The 20099-nt window shown below is 42.5% G+C and overlaps 1 protein-coding gene across 3 annotated transcripts in view; it reads left to right on the forward strand.

The window, feature by feature from the left end:
• Positions 1–97: 97 nt before the first annotated feature.
• ABLIM1 (actin binding LIM protein 1) overlaps positions 98–20099 on the forward strand; it is a 187725-nt gene continuing 167723 nt past the window's right edge. For all 3 annotated transcript variants that reach the window (XM_040992053.1, XM_040992054.1, XM_040992055.1), the window contains exon 1: positions 98–352. In XM_040992053.1, coding sequence (XP_040847987.1) covers positions 109–352 — 244 coding nt within the window. In that variant the 5' untranslated portion in view covers positions 98–108. The remainder of the gene's footprint in view (positions 353–20099) is intronic.

Raw genomic sequence — 20099 nt, forward strand, 5'->3', positions numbered from 1 at the left:
GCAGTGTGAGAAAGAGACAATAAGGAGGCTGCAGAAGAGAGAAGTGGGGAAGCAGGGTCACTTGGGCGCCTGGGGTCCGTTTCTCATTTCGTTGCGATTCCTGTCAACATGCCTTCCTTCCTTGGTTTAAAGTGTCTGGGGAAATTGTGCAATTCAGAGAAAAGCAAAGTCACGACGTCTGAAAGATCCAGTGCTAGGGCCTCGTGCGGGAGGACACTGATTGTTCAGGACCTGAGTGTTCCTAAAACGCCCTGCCCTGCTCATAGGCGCACCACCATCACCCATTTGTTGTACGTGTACCCCAAGGACTATGGTCCGAGTGAGCTCGTGTTTAGCAGCTGTGATCCTCCTGGTAAGTAAAACAGCCCACTCTGGACATGGTTTTGTGATTAGCATAAGTATTAAAATAATACCTTGATCATTCTTCTGTAATGTGTTCTCCAAAGGAAACTCTAGCCTTAATTTATAATTAATGCAGGTGAGGGTGGGGAAGAAATGGAGAATGTAATATAAGTATAGCTGAGAAGCTCAATTAGGAGGGCATTTTCCCTCCATGATTTTATTATCTCAGTAATAAATGTATCCCTTTCCAAACTTGGCATGAATAATTGTCAGTGATAGGAAGTGTAATAGATGAAGCAAGATGACTACTAATAGATGCTTCTCTATTCTATGAAAAATGATGAACCAAAAAGAAGTATGCAAGGCAGCAGGTTGGCAGGCACTTATCAAGGGTGACTTGGATCAAGTTGAGGTCCAGATTGTGTGGCTGTCTAGGAAGGGCTTGTCTTGTGAAATATTTTATGAGAAGGAAAAGACAATGTTTCTCATGTGGAGAGAACTTGTTAAGGTTTTATTTCCAGCTTAAAATGTGGACTGTATATGCCCAGGGAAAAGGAAGAGAAATCCTGGTTAGAGGGTGGAGGCACTGCACTGGGGCGCTTTCAGATAGTGAAGTTGTAATGGTGCTTTTCTTAGCAAAGATAGAACCTATGTGACTGCACAGATCTTCTCAATATTAGCAGTTAGTGCAAAAGGCAGAAAATGAGCACGCAGAATGTCTATATATGACAGAGATGAGCCACAAAGTATAATATACACCTGATGCTTCTGGGGCAGCCAGAGAGGAGGGCAGAGTGGGATTGGGGTCAAGTGAGGCAAGGGAGTTAATCTGCACTGAGGCATTTCATTCTGTTGCAATCAATTTCTAAATATTCTATTAAAATATTTATGTACTGTATGATTTGTCCATCATTTTTCGGATATGCTCTGATAATTGCAACTATCGTTACAGTGAATTTTTAAATATGTTCATTACCTCCAAAGGAAACAGTACCCTTTAGCTGTTACCTCCCCATCCCAATTTCTCCATCCACTTCCCTGAGTCTCCTGCTCTCTGCGCCTGTGGACATCCCTGCCAAGGACTCTCCGTGTGAAGAAAGTCATGTAATGCATGGCCTCTGTGCTTGACTTCTTTCACCTCATATAGTACTTTTTAGGGTTCATTTATGTGGTTGAATAATATCTCATAGTATGGATACGTCACATTTGGTTTATCCATTCATCAGTCAATGGGCATTTGAATGCTCCAGTTTTCCAGATAACTTGAATAATGCCTCCGTGAACTTTCATATAGAAGTTTTTATGCAGACATGTGCTTTTGCTTCTCTTGTCTACTCATACCTAGGATGGAATTTGTGGGTCACGTGATAACTCTGTGTTTAACTTTCTGGAAGGCCCCCAGACTCATTTGCCAAGGGGCTGTCCCAATTTTTGATTTCTACCATCAGCATAAGAGAATTCCAGTTTCTCCATTTTCTCATCAACATTTACTGTTGTCTAGCTTTATTTTTTTCCCTAGCCATAGCAGTGCGTGAGAGAGCATCTTATGGTGCCTACACTGTGCTTCACCTTGAGCAGTGAGGGTCTGACTGCTCAGCTGATGAGCACCAAAGCTGACTCTGACCCATGCTGACTGATGGTGACAATTCCTTCTGTCAGGTCCTCCACTTCAGGAATCCAGGTTCACCTTTTTCCTAGGAGCAGGGAATGAGATGGAAAATTCACAGCTTCTGCTTCCAGCTCCCTCACAAGCGACTCCAGAAAGATTGTTTAGAACCAGGTGACCATACCTTTTGCAGCTTATGGAACCTCTCTCCAAAATCTCATTCACCTGCTGGTGGATATCTAAAATCCCTGATTTCTATTTTTTTAAAAATATTTATTTTAATCTACTTGGAAGGCAAAGGAATAGAATGAGAGCAGCTCAAAGGGAGGGGAAAAGAAGGAGATGAGAAAAACTCAGAGAGAAAAGATGGAGAGGAAGAGGGGAGAAAAAGAGATTAGTCTTCTTTTTGCTAGCTCATTCTCCAAGCAGCCAGAACCGTGCCAGGCTGAAACCAGGAGCCAGAATTCCATCTGGGGCTCTCATATGGCTGGCAAGAGTCCAAGTACCTGAGACAGCATCCACTGCTTCCAAGGATGCATTAGTGGGAAACTGGATTGAAATACGAGTACCAAGAATCACACCTGCACTCCGGTGTGGGATATACGCATACTATTAGTGGCTGAACCCATCATACAACAACCACCCTGAAAGTCCCATTGTTGAAGTTTTGCTTCATAAATAGGACTAAAGACTAAGCACGCTGAATACCATTGGAGCTAACACTTGTTTGTGAATGACTTTGGTCCTTTTACTGAAAGAGATTTATATCAGATGTTTTTGGAATGGGCTGTTGTTGCTGTGGAAAGAGATAAAACTTGTTGGTAAAGAAGGCAGGAAGTGAAGTGGAAATCAGGTAAATGGTAACTGAACGAGCGTGTGCTGGACAATGGCCTGTCTGCAACTCCAGTCAGGAACGAACAAGAGAATGAACAGCTCAAAGAGAGCCCGGGACAGAGGAAATGACAGTCCTCTTGGGCCAGCTCCATGTTAGTGCAGGCAGCTAACGAATGCGCCAGAGGAGCTGAGTGTGTGGCTTTGAGGTTGGACATTCCGGAATTTGAGCCCCAGCTCTTTTACCTATTAAATGTCTTAATTTGGGGGTATTAGTGTTATGAAGAATGTCCACCTTAGCAGTAACTATGAACAGACTGATCCCAGGCAAATTCTTTCTTTTTTAAGGATTTATTTTATTTTTGTTGGAAAGTCAGATATACAGAGAGGAGGATAGACAGAGAGGAAGACCTTCCATTCCGATGATTCACTCCCCAAGCAGCTGCAATGGCCAGAACTGAGCTGATCCAAAGCCAGGAATCTGGTGCCACTTCCGGGTCTCCCATGTGAGTGCAGGGTCCCAAGGCTTTGGGTCGTCCTAGACTGTTTTCCCAGGCCACAAGCAGGAAGCTGGATGGGAAACGGGGCTGCAGGGATTAGAACCAGTGCCCATATGGGACCCCAGCATGTGCAAAGCAAGGACTTTAAGCACTAGGCTATTGTGCTGGGCCCTCAGGCAAATATTTTGTAGGGTATCCCAATCTATGAATGTAATTTGAGTCACCCCAATTCAGGAAGTCAATTGGCCTTTCATGTTCAGTGACACAGAAATATCCCTTTTATTTAGTTTTAATTATCATAGTAGTAGCTTATATTATTTTATAATAAATAATTTCCATTTTTTAAAAAAGATTTATTTCTTTTACTTTAAAGAGTTACAAAAGAGTTACAAAGAGACAAATGGGAAGACAGAAGTCTTCTGGGTCCATCCTCTTCTGGGTCTCCCCATGTGGGTGCAGGCTCTTAAGTACTTGGGCCATAGATTTCCCAGGCACATTAGCAGGAATCTGGATTGGAAGTGGAGCAGCCAGGACTCAAAGGGTCCCATGTGGGATGCCATGCCCCAACCAGAGGATTGGCATGATATGCTACCACATTGGCCCCTGCTTTCTAATTTTTTCCTTCTGCTACTCTGAGGAAGTAGAGGCCAATTCTGCGCTGCTGGGGCCCAGGACTATACAAGCAGCACAGGAGGCGGGATTCCCAGGACGCTGCTCTGTGTACTGGGAGTATTGTGTTTAGGACTGGTGCTTTGAGGAGGAAGAGCATGCTCTCACCGTCAGGTGTGCTCCTGTGCTTGGGAAGCCCCAGCACGTGCAGAAGCAGCTCCTGGAAGAGGCTTGGGAATATTTGACAAAAGCCTCCTAGAGTTGCCAGCAGAACCTTGAGGTGCTGCAGCTTCCTGTTGTTGTTGACTGGCGTTCAACCCCTGCTTGCAGGGCTCCGTGCTCTCCAACATGTCCTCACGTGTCTCTGCCTTTTGTCATGCTCAGAACAACCACTGGAAGTCAGGAGGGAAGGAGCTGTTTTCCCCATTTGAAAACAGGAAGGGAATTAGCAAGGAGCTGGGACATGTGGATAAAACAAATAATCAGTGAACATATCAAAGTTTCGGCAAGTGGATATGGCTCTGTCTGATGCAGACCCCATGTACACCTAGAACAACTGTCATGCCTTGGGGGACCACAGTGTCTTGAACACTGAGCCAAGAATTGTACAGCTTTTCCTTAATTCATCCCAACAACTCAGTAAAACAAGTACTTTCATTCTCATACAGATGACGAAACCAAGGTGGTTGTTAAAAGACATGCCCAAGGTAACACAGAGAGAAACGGAAGAGCTAAATTTGGAATCTAGTCTTCCTGACACTCGAGTTCACGGTGTTCCTCATGATGTTGTTCTGACTCAAATGTGAAGATCTCAAAAAATAAATTGTCATTTTCAGAAAAAAAAATTAGCAAAGGTTTCATTCCCTTCATTCATGCCGACAAGATCTCTGTAGGAGATTTTTTCTTACATCTATTGGAGGAAGCTAGTTTGTCTTTGAACCTTGTTTCTCGTTGTTCTGAGATTTGGGTCTAGCACAAATGAAAGAGCATATCTAGGGCAATTGCCTCGCCTCACAAACAAACAAACAAGAAGAGTCTAGCACTGTTAACAGCATCCTTAAGGAGATCTGGAAAGGGTCCAGTAACTGCCATGCCAGCTGAGACCCAATCCCAAAGCAGAAAGTTCTGGGCCAGAGACCAGGAACAACCAAGATAGACTTGGCAGCCGCTTCTCTGGAAAAGCAGCCCCCCATCCTGAAGATAGAAAGGTGATTCTTTTCTGATTCAGGCACCTGCTGAGGCCTCCTTATTGTGTGGAGCACACACCTAAGTATTTTCTTCACTTGGAATGGTCCCCCAAGACTCCAGTGTTTATAGACTTAATCATACAACTGCAAAAAACTTCTGTTGTTTCTCAAAGTGATGTGAACCTGTTTTCAAACCACAACAGGTAGTACCATGATTCTTAGCTTTACTCTTCACGTCCCCTACTCACATCGTTCACTGTCATTCATGTACAACCCCAGAAATGGATGCTGAAGGAACAGGGAGTGGTAAACATTTGATGCAGTCATTGAGACCCCACTTGGGATACGTATTATCCATATTGCAGCGTCTGGGTTTAAGTTCCGGCTGTTCTTCTCAGCTTCCTTACCCTGGGAAAGCAGCAGATGACAGTCCGAGTACTTGGATCACTGTCCTCCAAATGGAAACCTGGATTGACTTTTGGGCCCCTGGGTTTGACTTGACCAAGCCCCAGTGCTCATGTATATTTGGAAAGTAAGCCAGAGGATAAAGGATCTCCGTCTCTTGCTGCTTTTCACATAAAATGTAAAAATTGAGAAAGGTGTTTAGATGGTTATAGGAAAGTGTATCTGGGGAGATCTGGCCCCAGGAAGTGTGTGGTTCCTCCTCTTGGTCCTGCTGTCCTGACTGATGGCTTTGTCCAGGGACTAAAAAGTAGCTGCTCCCGGTAAGGAGGTACGCTACACTGTGGCCTCCTATTCCTCCACTGAGATCTCTGGGGCCACATCCATGTTACCTGCTGTCCCTAAAATAGCAGTCTTAGTTTGATTTACTCTGCTGAAGAGGGCTTAATGAAGTCTGAAAGGGGCAGTGGGCAGAGAGCAACTCAGATGATAAAGCATTAGTTTGCATTTCCCCCCTTTGGTTTATAGATACCAGTGACCCTGTTAACTTCCGAAGGCTCCCATTCCATTAGTTTAATCATGTTTCCCAGAATTGTATCTCAAGCCCTTGATGGTCAAGCCCAGTCTTTCTCTTGCGTTTTTCCATTAACCTCTAAATACCCGCAGTAAACTTCTCTGTCACAGATGCTGGAAGAAGCTTTGCACATTAGGCCTCCCTTTGGACCTGCTGGTCTGCTACCTGGCATGGCCTCCAGTTGTTCTGATATCCAACGGGAGACTGTTTAAGTTTTTCCTACTCTGAGGAACCTAGCTTATCCCTCTTACCTTATCCTCCTCCATGCTGTCAAAGCATCCATGCGTACCTCTATTAGAAGATTTTGCACACAAGCCTCTCTCTTTAGCACATTGTGAATTCCTCCTGGACTGTATGGAGGGTGCCACATTTATGCTTTTATTTTCGTCATGGTATCTGGTAGGGAAAAAAAGAGGTGTAAGTGTGTGAGTAAATGTATGAGTGCAGAAATCAAATCATGATATTTGCATACAAGGAAACATAAAATTGTTTCCTTACCTTCCTGTAGCAGAGTTTGGGAGAAACAGTATAGTTTGGTGGCTATGGATTCAAGGTTATGATGTCAGACTGCTATGCCAAGTTTTAAATTCAGCACTACTTTGTCTAGTTGTATGACCAAACAAGTTTCCTAGTATTGGTGAGTCCCAAAGTTTTTTTAAATATGAATTTATTTTTATTTCTATTTTTATTTTTCATGATCACATAATCGGGGGGGAGGGGAAGATCAAGGATCATCAAAAAGTGGGTGTGATCATTGTCTCCAAATTCTCCATTTCTTCTTCCTGCATCTGAGGAAGCGGGGAGACCAGGGAAGAAGCTATATCTAGCCTCCCAACTGTCCCAGTACCCAGAGGTGAGAAACAGCCACCTGAAATCAATCCAGGGTCCTGATGTGGCACACGCTAGAGGGTTCTGCCCAAGTGGTTTTGGTAGTTCTGAAATGCTGTCAGTCTCACTCATCCAAGGATGAGGAAAGCCTTCCAATGTCTATGGCTGACATGGTTGACCTTAGAGTATCCATTCTCCATGATTTTTCCTGTCATCGTTGGGCTGGGGTAGTTATCCAGTTTGTTCTGTACACATTCCTCTGCTATGGTATCAGATGTCTTCTGCCCACCCCAGTGGGCTGCCATATCCTCCATGTGCATCATGACCTGCCATCCACTGCTCTTTTCCACTAACAAGGCCTAGTTCTGACACATGTACTCTACGATCAGACCACCAATCCTGGACATGAGGCCCCAGATCCCGCACAGTCCTACCTGGGTCATCTGCCTGACCTCCTGCAAGCCCACACACCAAGTTCTCACCAGTGCATCACCAAACAGCCATTGCCATTAGCACCCTGAGCTGCCTAATCCAGGCCCCAACAGACCCCCCAACCCTAGGACTCACAGACCAGGAATCCACTGTGCAGGCAGGCCCAAGGACCCAGCACCTACAGCGCAGTCAGGCCTAAGGACCCAGGCCAGGTGACCTGGGCCCTGCTGCCACCCTCCCCTAACCCCACCCCATACTCATCCTACCCTCGAGGGCTCACAAACTTGGCCCTGTTGTGCAAGTGGGCTCAAGGACCCTCTGCCCCAGGGGTTCATGATGAGTCCAAGTCTTATCCCAGTTTGTAAAATATGGATAGTACTACCACATTGCCATGATATTACGAGCCCCAAAAGACAACAGAAAAAAAAATTCTAGCATTCGGTAGGATCTCAGGAAGTTTTTTTCCCACTTTCTTCTTCCTGCCCAAATATGGGTAGCTTAATAACTGCCCAGGTAACAAGTACAGTTAGTTATCAAAGGAAAGATTGATTGCTGGAGAAGCTAGGAAAGAGGAAAGTAGGATTTAAAGATTGGGTTGGAAAACAGATGAGACTTACCCCAAATGAGAGTAGAAAGAAGAGATCCCAGCGCTCTCAGAGTACAAAGAGATAGGAAGAGGTGGGATACTTTCCACTTACTTCCACTGATTGAAATGTGCTGGTTCAGCCTTGGTTCTTTCTTTGTTATATTGATTATTATGTTTTGTTTTCTTTTGTTATTTTATTTTTAGGTCCAACAATGTGGGCAAGTAACTGTTTATTTTTATATGAAATGTTCTCATCTGAATTACTTCCTTGAATAATTAAACATGCTGAAATGCTACATTTGTCTTCATTATATGTACTTAAAAATAGATTATATGAGTTTGGAATTGGGAGAAGAACTGGAACTCAAACCAGCACTCAGATATGAGATGCAGGTTTCCCAACCAGCATTTTAATTGCTAAGATAAATGTGCACCCTTGTTTTAAAATTGAGATATAACTTACACACCTCAAACTTAGTCACTTAGCATGAACAATTATGTGTTTGTTAGTGTATCTATAAAGTTGGGTAAACATCAGCATCACCTAATTCTTGAATATTTTTATCACACTTCAAATAAACTCCGGATCCACAAGGAATCATCCCCTTGTATCCAGCTTCTGATCCATGTTCTGTGTCTGTAGGTTTGTTGCTATTGGCTGGGTTATTTTTTTGCATAATTATACAAAAGGTGGCCTTTTGTGTTCTGCCTTCCTTCACTTAGTATAGTTTTTTAGTTTCTTCCCACTTGTGGTGTGTGTGAGTTCTTCATTCCTTAGTATGACTGCCTGCTCTTCTGTCATGTGCATGTGCTGCTGCGTTTTGATGGTCTGTCAGCTGGCAGGTGTCAGCATTGTTTCTATGGTTTGGCTCTTGTGAATAGTGATGCAGTGAACACTTATGTGTAAAACTTTGTGTGGCCACGTTTTCAGTTCTCTTGGGTACGCACCTAAGAATGGAATCACTGGGTCTTTGTTTAACTTTCTGGGGAATCACTTAGCTGTTTTCCACAGTGGCTGTGGTTTTTTCATTCCTTATCTATTAATGCAATTTAAAACTAAATTAAAGCTCTTCCCCAAAAGTATAACCATTGGCTTTCACCAAAACAAAAAAGAAAATCCCCTAAGTGCAAGTGCATTTATGTTCTGTATCTAAATCGTCAAGATCCTTTACTGTTCGTCGTCCTGCAGCAATGGATTTGGCGTGTGGAGCCGGTAATAATATGCGTGGAATACTGACTGATGGTCAATAGTTTATTAACAGCATCAGACTTTTTTTTTTTTAAAGGCTGTCCTGTAGGCATCAGGAGATGGGATTCTGATCCATTTACATTTCAATAGTAAGAGACAGTTCCCCAATACACAATCAGTTCATCTGCGAGGTCCTTTATCTAAACCTGTGGACCAGAGACTTTCCTGTCCCTCTCTGTATCAGCTGCTCTCAAGCCGTTCAGAAGAGATTCAACTAGCTTTTTTTTGCAAAAGGTTCAAGATGTCTTTCCACACCTTCCATTACTTCAAATTAGAGGTGTACAAGCATGAAAAGTGGAGTCTATTCTGAGACATTGTTTAGCTAATTTCTTTATATTGTATCTGCCTTGGTGTAGCCCCCACGTTCTGCTTTGTCCAGTGTCTAAAAGCTGTTTCTCATCTGAGTTGTATAGCTAGTCATAGCAATTGAAATTCATCAGAACTCATCAGGGACATTCTGACCCACAGGGCCCAACTCACACAGATTTGCAAGCAATCTAAGTGCAAAGAGAGAATTTTCATTACTCAGAATGAGACCCTGTGAGATAAATGTGGGCCTAGGGAAGAAATGCCAAGCCACTGGGGCCACTGCCAGCACCCATCCTTCTTCTATTCTCCCACAACCCAGTTCACTTTGGAAGGCCATTTTTAGCATCACAAGAATTGTGCTTAATATTTGCTGTCCTTGTGGGACAAGTCCTAGTTCTGTTTCATATCAGTCTTTTCCTTGGAAAACTATCATGTGATTCTAGTGTAGCTGGGTGTGTTCCTCTGTTATCTTCCTCGGCCACATTTGTTCTTAAAGGGTCCAGTCAAATGCTATCATTACTTGGTAGCCAACAGTGCCATAGGGATAGTGGCTACTTAACAAATACGAGCCTAAGCCTTGAGTTCATCAGTTGATCTGATATTATCCTTGATGGAAATAATGGTCTGTGATTGGTGTACTTTAACTGAATTTGATTCGATTGGTCTGTTTAAAAGGGGCACAGGTGTACTTCCAATACATTGTAGGTTAGTGTCCACCTGAATACCAGGAGTGGGCCAGTTCATTTTCTGTACATAGCAGCAAGTAGTAAAAAGGTGTTAAGCCCAACCCACTTTCTAATAAAAATAGAAGACCACATTCTACATTATTATTCTGCTGAGTAGCAAGTAATCTTTCCTTTGAATTTTCCAACCATTTTCTCAGTCTATCTGATTCAAATATCTTTCTACAGTCTTTGAAAGTTACTTAGGCACTGTACATTTGCTGTCCTACACTGTAAGCTCCTTGAAAATTTAGTTTGGGTCTGAATACCACTGTCAACCCCTTGGATGAGACGCTTTGTGCGTTGTGGATGCTCAGGAAATACCTGTTAACATAACTGACAAGCCAACAGTTATTTCTCTTTGCTCTCTTCCAAGTTTTTGTTCACATGGCTCTTGATGTGGGTGCTGTGGTTTAATGCCACTTTTGTGACTCATTTGTGCTTCTCTTATACAAAATGTAATAAGCAATGAAGCATATTGGTAAATGATCAGAATTCTTAATACATTTTATTCAGGAAAAGAAAAAAATATGATGTAATTCAAATCCAAAACTGAAAAGACCTTCAGTTTAAATATTTCCCTTTTCTGTCCTGCCTCTCATCTCCAACCGCCACCCCCTCCATCCCCCACACCCAGCCCTGGAAAATCCAATGCATATGCAGGGTGGTGAGGGGGAGGAAGGAAGGAAGGAACACTACCTTCATTACCTCTTTCAAAATCCTTGCCAACCTGGTAGCTGGCACATAGTACAACCATAGTCCCATGTTGAATTTCAGCAATGTGTACTTGTTTAAATGAAGAGAGCCTGAGGGATAGGGTTTGTGGCATAAAGGTTCAGCTGGTACCTACTATATCAACATCCCATATGAGCACTTGCTGAAGTCCTGGTTGCTCTACTTCCTTTTTTTTTTTTAAAGATTTATTTATTTTTATTGCAAAGTCAGATATATAGAGAGAAGAGGTGAGACAGAGAAGAAGATCTGTCCAATGATTCATACCCCAAGTGACCACAATGGCCAGAGCTGAGCTGATCCGAAGCCAGGAACCAGAAGCTTCTTCTGGGTCTCCCACACGGGTGCAGGGTCCCAAGGCTTTGGGCCATCATCAACTGCTTTCTCCTGCCACAAGCAGGGAGCTAGATGGGAAGTGGGGCAGCCAGGATTAGAACTGGTGCCCATATGGGATCCCGGAGTTTTCAAGGTGAGGACTTTAGCCACTAGGCCACTGTGTCAGGTCCTAGCTGCTCTACTTCTGATCCAGCTCCCTGCTAATGCACCCACAGAAGCAGCAAAAGTTGGCATAAGTACTTTTGTGCCAACCACCAATATAGGAAGCCCAGGATGGAGTTCCATGCTCCTGGCTTTTGCCTGGTCCAGCCCTGGCTTTTGCAGCTAATTGGGCACTAAAGAAGCAGGTAAATTTCTCTTTTTCTCCTCCTCTCTCTTACTCTTCCTTTCAGATAAATGAAATAAATTTTCAAAGAAAAAAGAAAAGACATTTATACTCTTTCATTTAGAATAAATATACAAACCAAAATTTTAAAAAAGGAAGAGCCCATCAATATATGCAAATACAGTAGAATATCATTTGACTTATTTGTACAAAGCTTGATAAATGCTACAGGTCACAAATCCTTCCCTCCTAAAAATCTCACCACTGGCAAAAAAAGCTTTCAGGGGCATATTTGTTTATGAAGCAGTTCTTTTTCAGTGGCACCCAAGAGCTAATGCAAGCATGTTTGTTTGTATTTTAAACTTTTTAAAAATATATTTATTTTAATTTTTTGAAAGGCAGAGTGACAGAGATCTTCCATATGCTGATTCACTCCCCAAAAAGCTGTACTGGTTGGGACTGGGCCAGGCCAAAGCCAGGAGCTAGGAGCTTCTTCTGGGTCTCCGACATGTGCACAGAAGCCCAAAAACTATGTCATCCTCTACTTTCTTCTCAGGTGACTAGCCCAGATCTGGATCAGAAGTAGAAAACAGCTGGAACTTGAACTGGTGCCCATGTGGGAAGAAGTACTTTAACACTTCTTCCTTTGTATGTGGTATGATCTGTATGCATAGAAATTACACTGTTTTTTACAATAAAATGATCCAGTTGATCATTGATTCTCTTGATGAACACATTTGGTTTCTACAGGATGTTGTTGCCTTAGAACTTGTCTCTGTCATCACAACTGGATGCCTAGTGGGAAGGGATCAGTGAATCGGGACAAAAGCTTCATTGTTAGCATAAAAGTGTAGAGAGCTTAGATGCTCATTTATTGAACTCTTTCCTGCAGGATTGGAAGGAAAGTGACATAGTTAGAAGGTGATCCCAGACAACACTTTTTGGACAGCAAGAGTAAAATGAGGTGCATTTCCCAGTCACCAGTGTAAATAATATTTCTTTATGCACTGGGAACTCAGGGAGACTTTGCAGAATATATGTATGGGATGCTCCAGCAGAGGGTCCGGGACACTGTAGTCTTCTCTGCCACTTCCCCTTCATCGCTGGTTGAGAGCTGCTGTCAGGTACTTTAACCTAGGATGTTTGGAAGCTTCTAGTAACCATGTTTGTTGTAGGGCACTGACAGATTCCATGGCACACTACCCATTACAAGGAGTTATTATTTTGATGCAAATTTTCCCTGAGTTCTAGTGAAGGATCTTCTGGTTATGAGAAAGAAAAACCTATTCATTCCACTCAACAGCCCCATCAAATGAGGTAAGGCAAGGGGTGTAAGAACTCAGAATGGTCTCATGGGAACCCTAGAAAGATTGAAAAGAGAAATCTCAGGATGTACAGTATTCCAGGCTGCTATGGGACCAGAAGTTCCATCTGGCCTGCTCCAACACTCTACCCCTTAGCATGGTGGAACATGGCTCTGAGATGCCTGTGCTTTATCTTTTAATACAGTGGGGCTTTCCCATGTCTCTCTTACTTTAGATTCTCAGCAATGGGAATGTAATTGGCCCTACCCATCTCTCCATACAAAATGCAGATTACAAATCCTTGACCAGCTGACATATGGGTCTGCTAAAAACCCATTCATCCATGGCCTAGGGGCTACTCAAAAGAAATATGCAACAGCGGAAATTGAAGGAGGCCCAAAATATATAATTTATACATGAGCAATCGACTTATCCAAGGGAATTCCATGGCATTTTCATGAATATTCAGGACACACAATGGAAAGATAAAATAAGCTCCTATCAGATATAAATAAATTGGAAACAATCTTTTTGGTTCTCACATGGAAAATCTAAATAAACTTAATAAGAAGGCAAATGTATATTTTCTCCTTTTTATTAGAAAACCCCAAAGATCTAACTGATAGTATTGCCTTATCAAATTTCAGAAATGGGAACTAGGGCATAAAAAATGTTGAGATTTTGTGAAATTTTGAAGTCAGTGAAGTGATTGGGTGATGTGACTTGTAGTGCCTTTCATGGTTTGCCTGGATGAAGAATCTGCTCAGTCTGGCTCAAGTCCTTACCTCCCTGCTGTGAACGCAAGGGCAGTAGTGTGCTTCTCTCCTTCCTGCTCTGGTTTTTGTTCAGTATAATGTTGTGTTTATATTGATTTGTTGCTCAGAACATTCCAATTCTTTTCTCTAACCATCGTCCAGTAATTGTGGTACCAGAGTTGCATTTAATCGAGATCACTATTCATTGCTAGAACCTTTACTACAACATTTGATTCTTGGGTTTATTTTGGCTCATCTCTCCATGGACTGGGTGATGTTGTCAATTGGCTTTCCCAAGAAGGGTTCATGGTGTAGTGCTGCCTAAGAACGTTTGGTTTGTGGTGCTTTGCTCATTGAGTCTCAGTGTGGACAGCATTTGGGATGCAAGGTACAGATTCTCAGGATGTACCATTTCTTTCCCTCAAGCCTCCAGGGATTGCTGCAGGGTCTTCCAAGCACTGCTATTTCTGTAAGAAGTTTGAGGTTGGCCTGACTTATTCTTTTGGGAGGTGGTCAGCTTTTTCTTCCCCTGCCTACATATAGGGAGAATGATATCGTTTGAAGTTCAAAGGCTTATTCTAGAACTTTGCGCTTGCATTATGTATCACATCTTGCTGAAATCTTTCCCCTAGACTCTTACTCTACAGATATAGGTCTGTCTCCACCTCACGGATCTTCATGTGGACTCAATATTGGAATGCAGTTAGTGCTTCAATGTTATTCTCCCAGGACATAAACTTCAAGCCGTTTTTTATCTTACCCATCTATTGGTTTGCACTCATTATTTTGGACTCCTTTTTTCTGCAATCACTGAAATCATCTCAAACTGTTTCTTGTGTCTGTTCTGTTCCCAATGGGTCATTTCTTTGTTAATTCTGTTTTTCATAACTTCATGACTGTTTCCCTTCCTCCCATTCTGTTGTGTTCTTGAGCTCTTTTTCTTTGCTGGTCTGCACATGGACCCAGCCTTCTTCATCTGCTGCATCTTTTTGCATCTCTGCCTACACTTCTGCACTCCTGGTCTCAGAAGTAGCTGGAGGGGGTCCCCTGAAGAAGATAGGCAGGCTTTGTGACAGTCTCTGTTTGGAGCCTCCCATGGTTTTCCATCTGGCTCGGGGGAGAAGCCAAGCTCCTTGCAGTGATTTCTGGGGCCCTGCCTGCTTCCACCTCTTTGACGTCTCTTGCTCTCTCTGTCTTCCCACTGCATTGCACACATCTGGTAAACCCCTACTTTGGGATATTTCCATTTGGGGTCCTTTCTGACTCCAATGATCTTTTCTAAAATATTTGTATGACTTATTTGCAGGCCTCTTACAGGTATATGCTCAAATGGCAGTTTCAAAAAGAGACCTTTCTCTGTTAATTACTTAAAATCATAGGTCCTTCTTCCTACTCTCTATCTTCCACTCTTGATTTTCCTTTAAAAAAATAGAACCAATAAATAATGAATAAATAATGTATATTTTTGACATCCCATGTATCTGTGTATGTTCATGTGTGTGAAGTTACATGCCTGTTTTATTACCTCTCTGTGTGTCTGTCTCTTACACACACATACACACCCCAAATAAAATGTAAACTCTTACATGGCAAGGTTGTTTTCTGTCTTGTTCATTGCAATATTGCAGCACCTCGAGTAATTTCCAATGCTTATTAGGCACTCAGTAAATAGTTATTGGATGAATGAGCATGCTACAGATAATGCCACTGTCTTCCTGAGAAGGTTCCTAACACCGGGTCTGCCCTTGCCCTGGTGACTGGAATCACACTGCTTTCTCTCACTTTGGAAACTAAGGCCATTTAAGAAGGTATCTGGAAGGGACTAAATTGTTGAAGGTGCCAAAGATTAGATCCCCAGCTTTGGTATGATCAAAAGTTTCCTAATAACCTGAAATGATCTCAAAAACTGAATTTTACAGTTTTCAGGCTAATCTCAGTTGATGAACAATGACAACCCAAACAGTAACACTTGTCATTATTCTTTGCTACGTTCCTTATCCACATTTACCCTTTTATTTTACAAAGTGCATCTATTTTGAAAGATCTATTTATTTATTTGAATGGCAGAGCTAGAGACAGAGAGGGAAAGAGAGGTCTTCTACCTATTGGTTCACTCCAAAATGGCTGCAACAGCTGGAGCCATGAGCTCCATCTGGATCTCCAGATGGATGCAGGAACCCAAGCACTGGGGCCACCTTCTGCTCCTTTCCCAGGTACATTTGCAGGATGCTGGATCAAAAATGGAGCAGCTGGGACTGGAACTAGTACCCATATAAAATGCTGGCACCACAGGGGGCTATTTTACTCATTATGCCACAGCACCAGCTCCAAGAATATGTCTTATTCTCATTCTCATTTAGGCACATAATCTATAGGATACAGTGCAAATCATAAATTGTAAGGAACGGCATTCCTTGATTAAAAAAAAAAACCACATGGGAAAATGTGCCAACTGAAGTACTAAAATAGAAAGCTTTCTTCTTTAACTTAGGGACTTATTAGTGCTCATTAATAGGGTCCTAATGTGAAACTAGCACATTCTGAATTATTAATTTGAATTTTACTTTTCATCTCTTTATCATGCAATATCAGCTTTAAATGTGAATATAAGAGCATTTACATCATATGTATAAAATCACTGAAATGATATAATTTGCATCTCATAGATCATAGACACATGTGTTGCATTCTTTCCCAGAGTGGAAATGCTGCACAAAATGAACTCAAGTGGTTTTTTTATTCTATTTTGTTTAATTTCACATCTGGATTTGTGTTGAGATGCCATTGCTGTGTCTTCAGTTTAGTGATGAATCATGAAAGACTGGGGGGGAGGGAATGCTTGTCTTATCTTTATATTTCTGCCCATGTTATGATCCACTGTCAGTGTTTGCTAGACACAGAAAATTAGCAATGGTGGCTTAGGGAACGGTGACATTCTTTATGCATTCAGAGCAAGAATTCTGGTTTGAATGGAAAATGACCTCTGAGTATGCTGGTTGATTTAATGCATTGTTAATGTAATGCATTTGCCTTGTCTTCCTTTTTTTAGAAATTTATTTATTGTTATTGGAAGGCAGATCTACAGAGAGAACGAGAAACGGAGAGAAAGGTCTTCCAACCACTAGTTCCCTCCCCAAGTGGCCACAACGGCCAGAACTGAGCTGATCTGAAGCCAGAATCCAGGAACTAGTAGCTTTTTCTGGGTCTCCCACATGGATGCAGGATCCCAAGGCTTTGGGCTGTTCTCAACTGCTTTCCCAGACCACAAGCAAGGAACAGGATGGGAAGTGGAGCAACCAGGTCACGAACCAGTGACCATATAGAATCCCGGCACATGCAAGGTGAAGCCTTTAGTCTCTAGGCTGCCGTGCCAGGCCCTACCTTGCCTCATTTTGAGTGCTTCTGAATTGCTATGCATCGTAGATCCACTGGAATTTTGTGCTGCTGGGATGTGGCTACCGCCTTTTGAGAGTTGGGGTATATGGAATAGCAGACAACATGCTTCTCTGGTCTGCACATATGCATGCTCCTTTCTCTCTTTAGACTTGACTTACAGAGTACAAGTCCAAAGGCTAGATTACTACACATTTTAATATGACAAGAGCAGCACATTAACCAAAGTGGGGAGTTCTTTTCAGCACAGGACCCTAGGCAGTCACATAAGCTGAAGGTCTGGGAAGCCAGCCCTGTCATCTTAAGTACCTCACCAATGGGTCCAGTCATGCCCATTCACAGATGAGTTCACTGGAGCCCAGAAAAGGTTGTGTGCCCAGAGCCACTCAACATGTGGAAGAAGCTGGACTTTCAGGCTGTGTGGGATCAGCTTGCCTAGTTGGCTGCTGTGGTATAATAGAATTATTAGTAGGTAGGAGAGAGAGAAATGAAGGTTTTCACCCATTTTTAAATAATTCTGTAACCTTGGGCAAGCCTGCTTTAGGACTTTGGTTTTCATTCTAGTGACTACTTATTCATGCAAGCTATAGATTTCCACAAACCTAACTGTTGGTGGTACAGTCCCTCCTTTCTTTGAATAAGAGTTGGGGAGACCTGCTGAGATGTGACCCTGTGGCAGCTAATGCAACAAAGATTGTGTTCATGGCATGTTTTATCTGGCTTGTCCCTCAGATGATGACAGAAATATCCCAGGAGACTAGGAGGAAGGTTATTCTCTGGGAGTACATAAGAGTGTCATTAGGAAGAGTGTAAAGTCAACTGAGGGTGGGGATGGGGGACTTGAGCTTTGAAAACCTTCCCAAAATTCTGTAAACCCCCACCCCTCCAGCCGCCAACTATTTTAACTGTCTCTATATAAACCATGGACATGCCATTCTCTGAGAACGCTAGGACAAGGTGGGTGATAAAATTACATCTTGAAAGATACAGTGTGGGGGGTCTAGGTGCATCATGTTTGCCTGTCCAGTCAAGGAGGAATCCAACGGGATGAGGTCATGATGCGATTCACCTAACAGTTCCTATCAGCTGATGTTCAAGAGTTAATGGAGGATAAGATTGTATGAGAAAAGGTCATTTTACATGGACAAGGCAAAACATAAACCCGTTTTCATGTGCCAATTCTTTTGGAAATGCCAGTCCATGTGCATTCAGTGTGTCCTGCCTCAAAAACAGGTGTGTGGTTGGGGTGGGGAGGAGGGAATCAAGATGGGAAGGAGAGTTCTTTAATAGCTTCCATAGAAGGAAGATTTGGAAACCTACAAGGAGTGTCCAACTTTGGACTAGCTCTTTCCTTACCTGGCTTTTTCTTTACCTGTAAGGTGCAATAATCTTTATTTCCTCCAGGTGTTATGAAGACTATGTGAGATGATCATTGTGCAGAGACTAGACAGGTGGCTGACATCAGATACACTGTAAATGGTCATGAAAATTATAATAAGGGTTGATAATTTGGGAACTTTGTAAAATAACCACCCTGTTTAAATTCTTTTTCAACTGGCTTTGTCTGCAAGGTAATTACTGGCTTGCATCTTGGCAAATACTTGAAAGCTTCATCTTTATCTAAGAGACTGAACTGGCTTTTAGTTGATTTGAGTTACATTCTTAAAAAGGTCTATTCTAAAAATGCATATTTAGAATTATGATCACCTCTAAGGTAAGCTAGTGATGCTTAGTCCTGCCTAAGTATCCATCAAATGTTGCGTTCTTACTTTGTGCCTGTCACTGTGTGAATGCAAAAACAATAACATGTGACCTCTTTTCGCAGACAGCCCACACTGCTCTGCAAAAATATACATGTAAATCCTTCCTGGCAATATCGCCAAGTTCAGAGCACCAGACAGAAGAAAGTATTGCCAGGGAAGGCATCACAATTTTGCCTGCTAAAGTGACTGAATTTATTTCCCCCCAAAATGGATTTCTATGCTGAAGATACAAAGAAAAAAAAAAAGCTAGCTGATGGCAAACTTTTTAAAATTGAGCTTTTCCCAATTAATTCAGTTATTTATGTACTTGTGAACTTCTCATGTTCTTGATACTAGGATAAAAATTCATGAAATCATCTTTACTCTTAAAAATTCCTTGGAATGCCAGTAGTAGTTTCCATTGTACTTGTGGAAAAATGATTTTATATTTATTGTCACTCATGACCTTAGTGGCCTGTTTATTGTGATGTCAGATATACATTAGTTTTTGTCATTTTCCTGAACTACAACTTACTGCTTAGGCCTGGTCTCAGAATTAGCTCCTCAGAAGGACCACAGAGATGTTTTGAATACAAATCTGAAATCATTCTGCAGCAAAAACTCAGGGCAGAAACTTTGCTGGCTCTTGTCTAGGGATGGCCCACAGAGGATGTGGAAGTCAGCCGCATCAAGGGGGTTCTGCTACTAAGGAATTTGTTTTTGACTATAGGAAACTGCCCTTTCTACCAGGTGTTCATTAAAAGAATGATTGCTGGTTTGGCCAACTGATAGTATCGGGGTCATTTTTTAGGTGTGATGGCAAGGTAGAGTTATTTGTAAGTTGTAAGTCCATCCTTTAATCTTACAAGCTTGGCTGCTGAGCCAGCAGTCCTGAAAGAGCTACCTGCAGCTCAAGCTTTACTCCCTGGGAGTCTGTCATTAGATCTAGGGGTAGAGGGGAGCAGCTGTCTGTATTCAAAGTGTCCTTTGTATGTTTTAAGGATTTATTGACTAATTGACTTGAAAGAGCATTACGGAGAGGAGACAGAGAGAGAGAGAGAGAGACTGAGACAAAGGCCTTTTACTCACTGGTAGGCTCTCCAAATCTGCTCCCACCCCCAATGCCTGCAATAGAGTGTCAGGGGGTAGTCCCAAGTTAAGAGTCAGGAACTCCATCCGGATGTCCCATGTGTGGCCAGGACCTAAGCACTTCAGCCATCCCTCACTGCCCTTCTCTGCTCATTAGCAAGGAACTGGACCAAAGGCTTTGACCAGGGCTCCATTATGGGAAACCAGTGTCACGGCAGTAGTTTAACCTTAATATGTTTTAAATTT

This window comes from Ochotona curzoniae, unplaced genomic scaffold, assembly GCF_017591425.1.
Source record: "Ochotona curzoniae isolate NIBS_2020 unplaced genomic scaffold, NIBS_Ocur_1.0 contig_66, whole genome shotgun sequence".
Taxonomy (NCBI): domain Eukaryota; kingdom Metazoa; phylum Chordata; class Mammalia; order Lagomorpha; family Ochotonidae; genus Ochotona; species Ochotona curzoniae.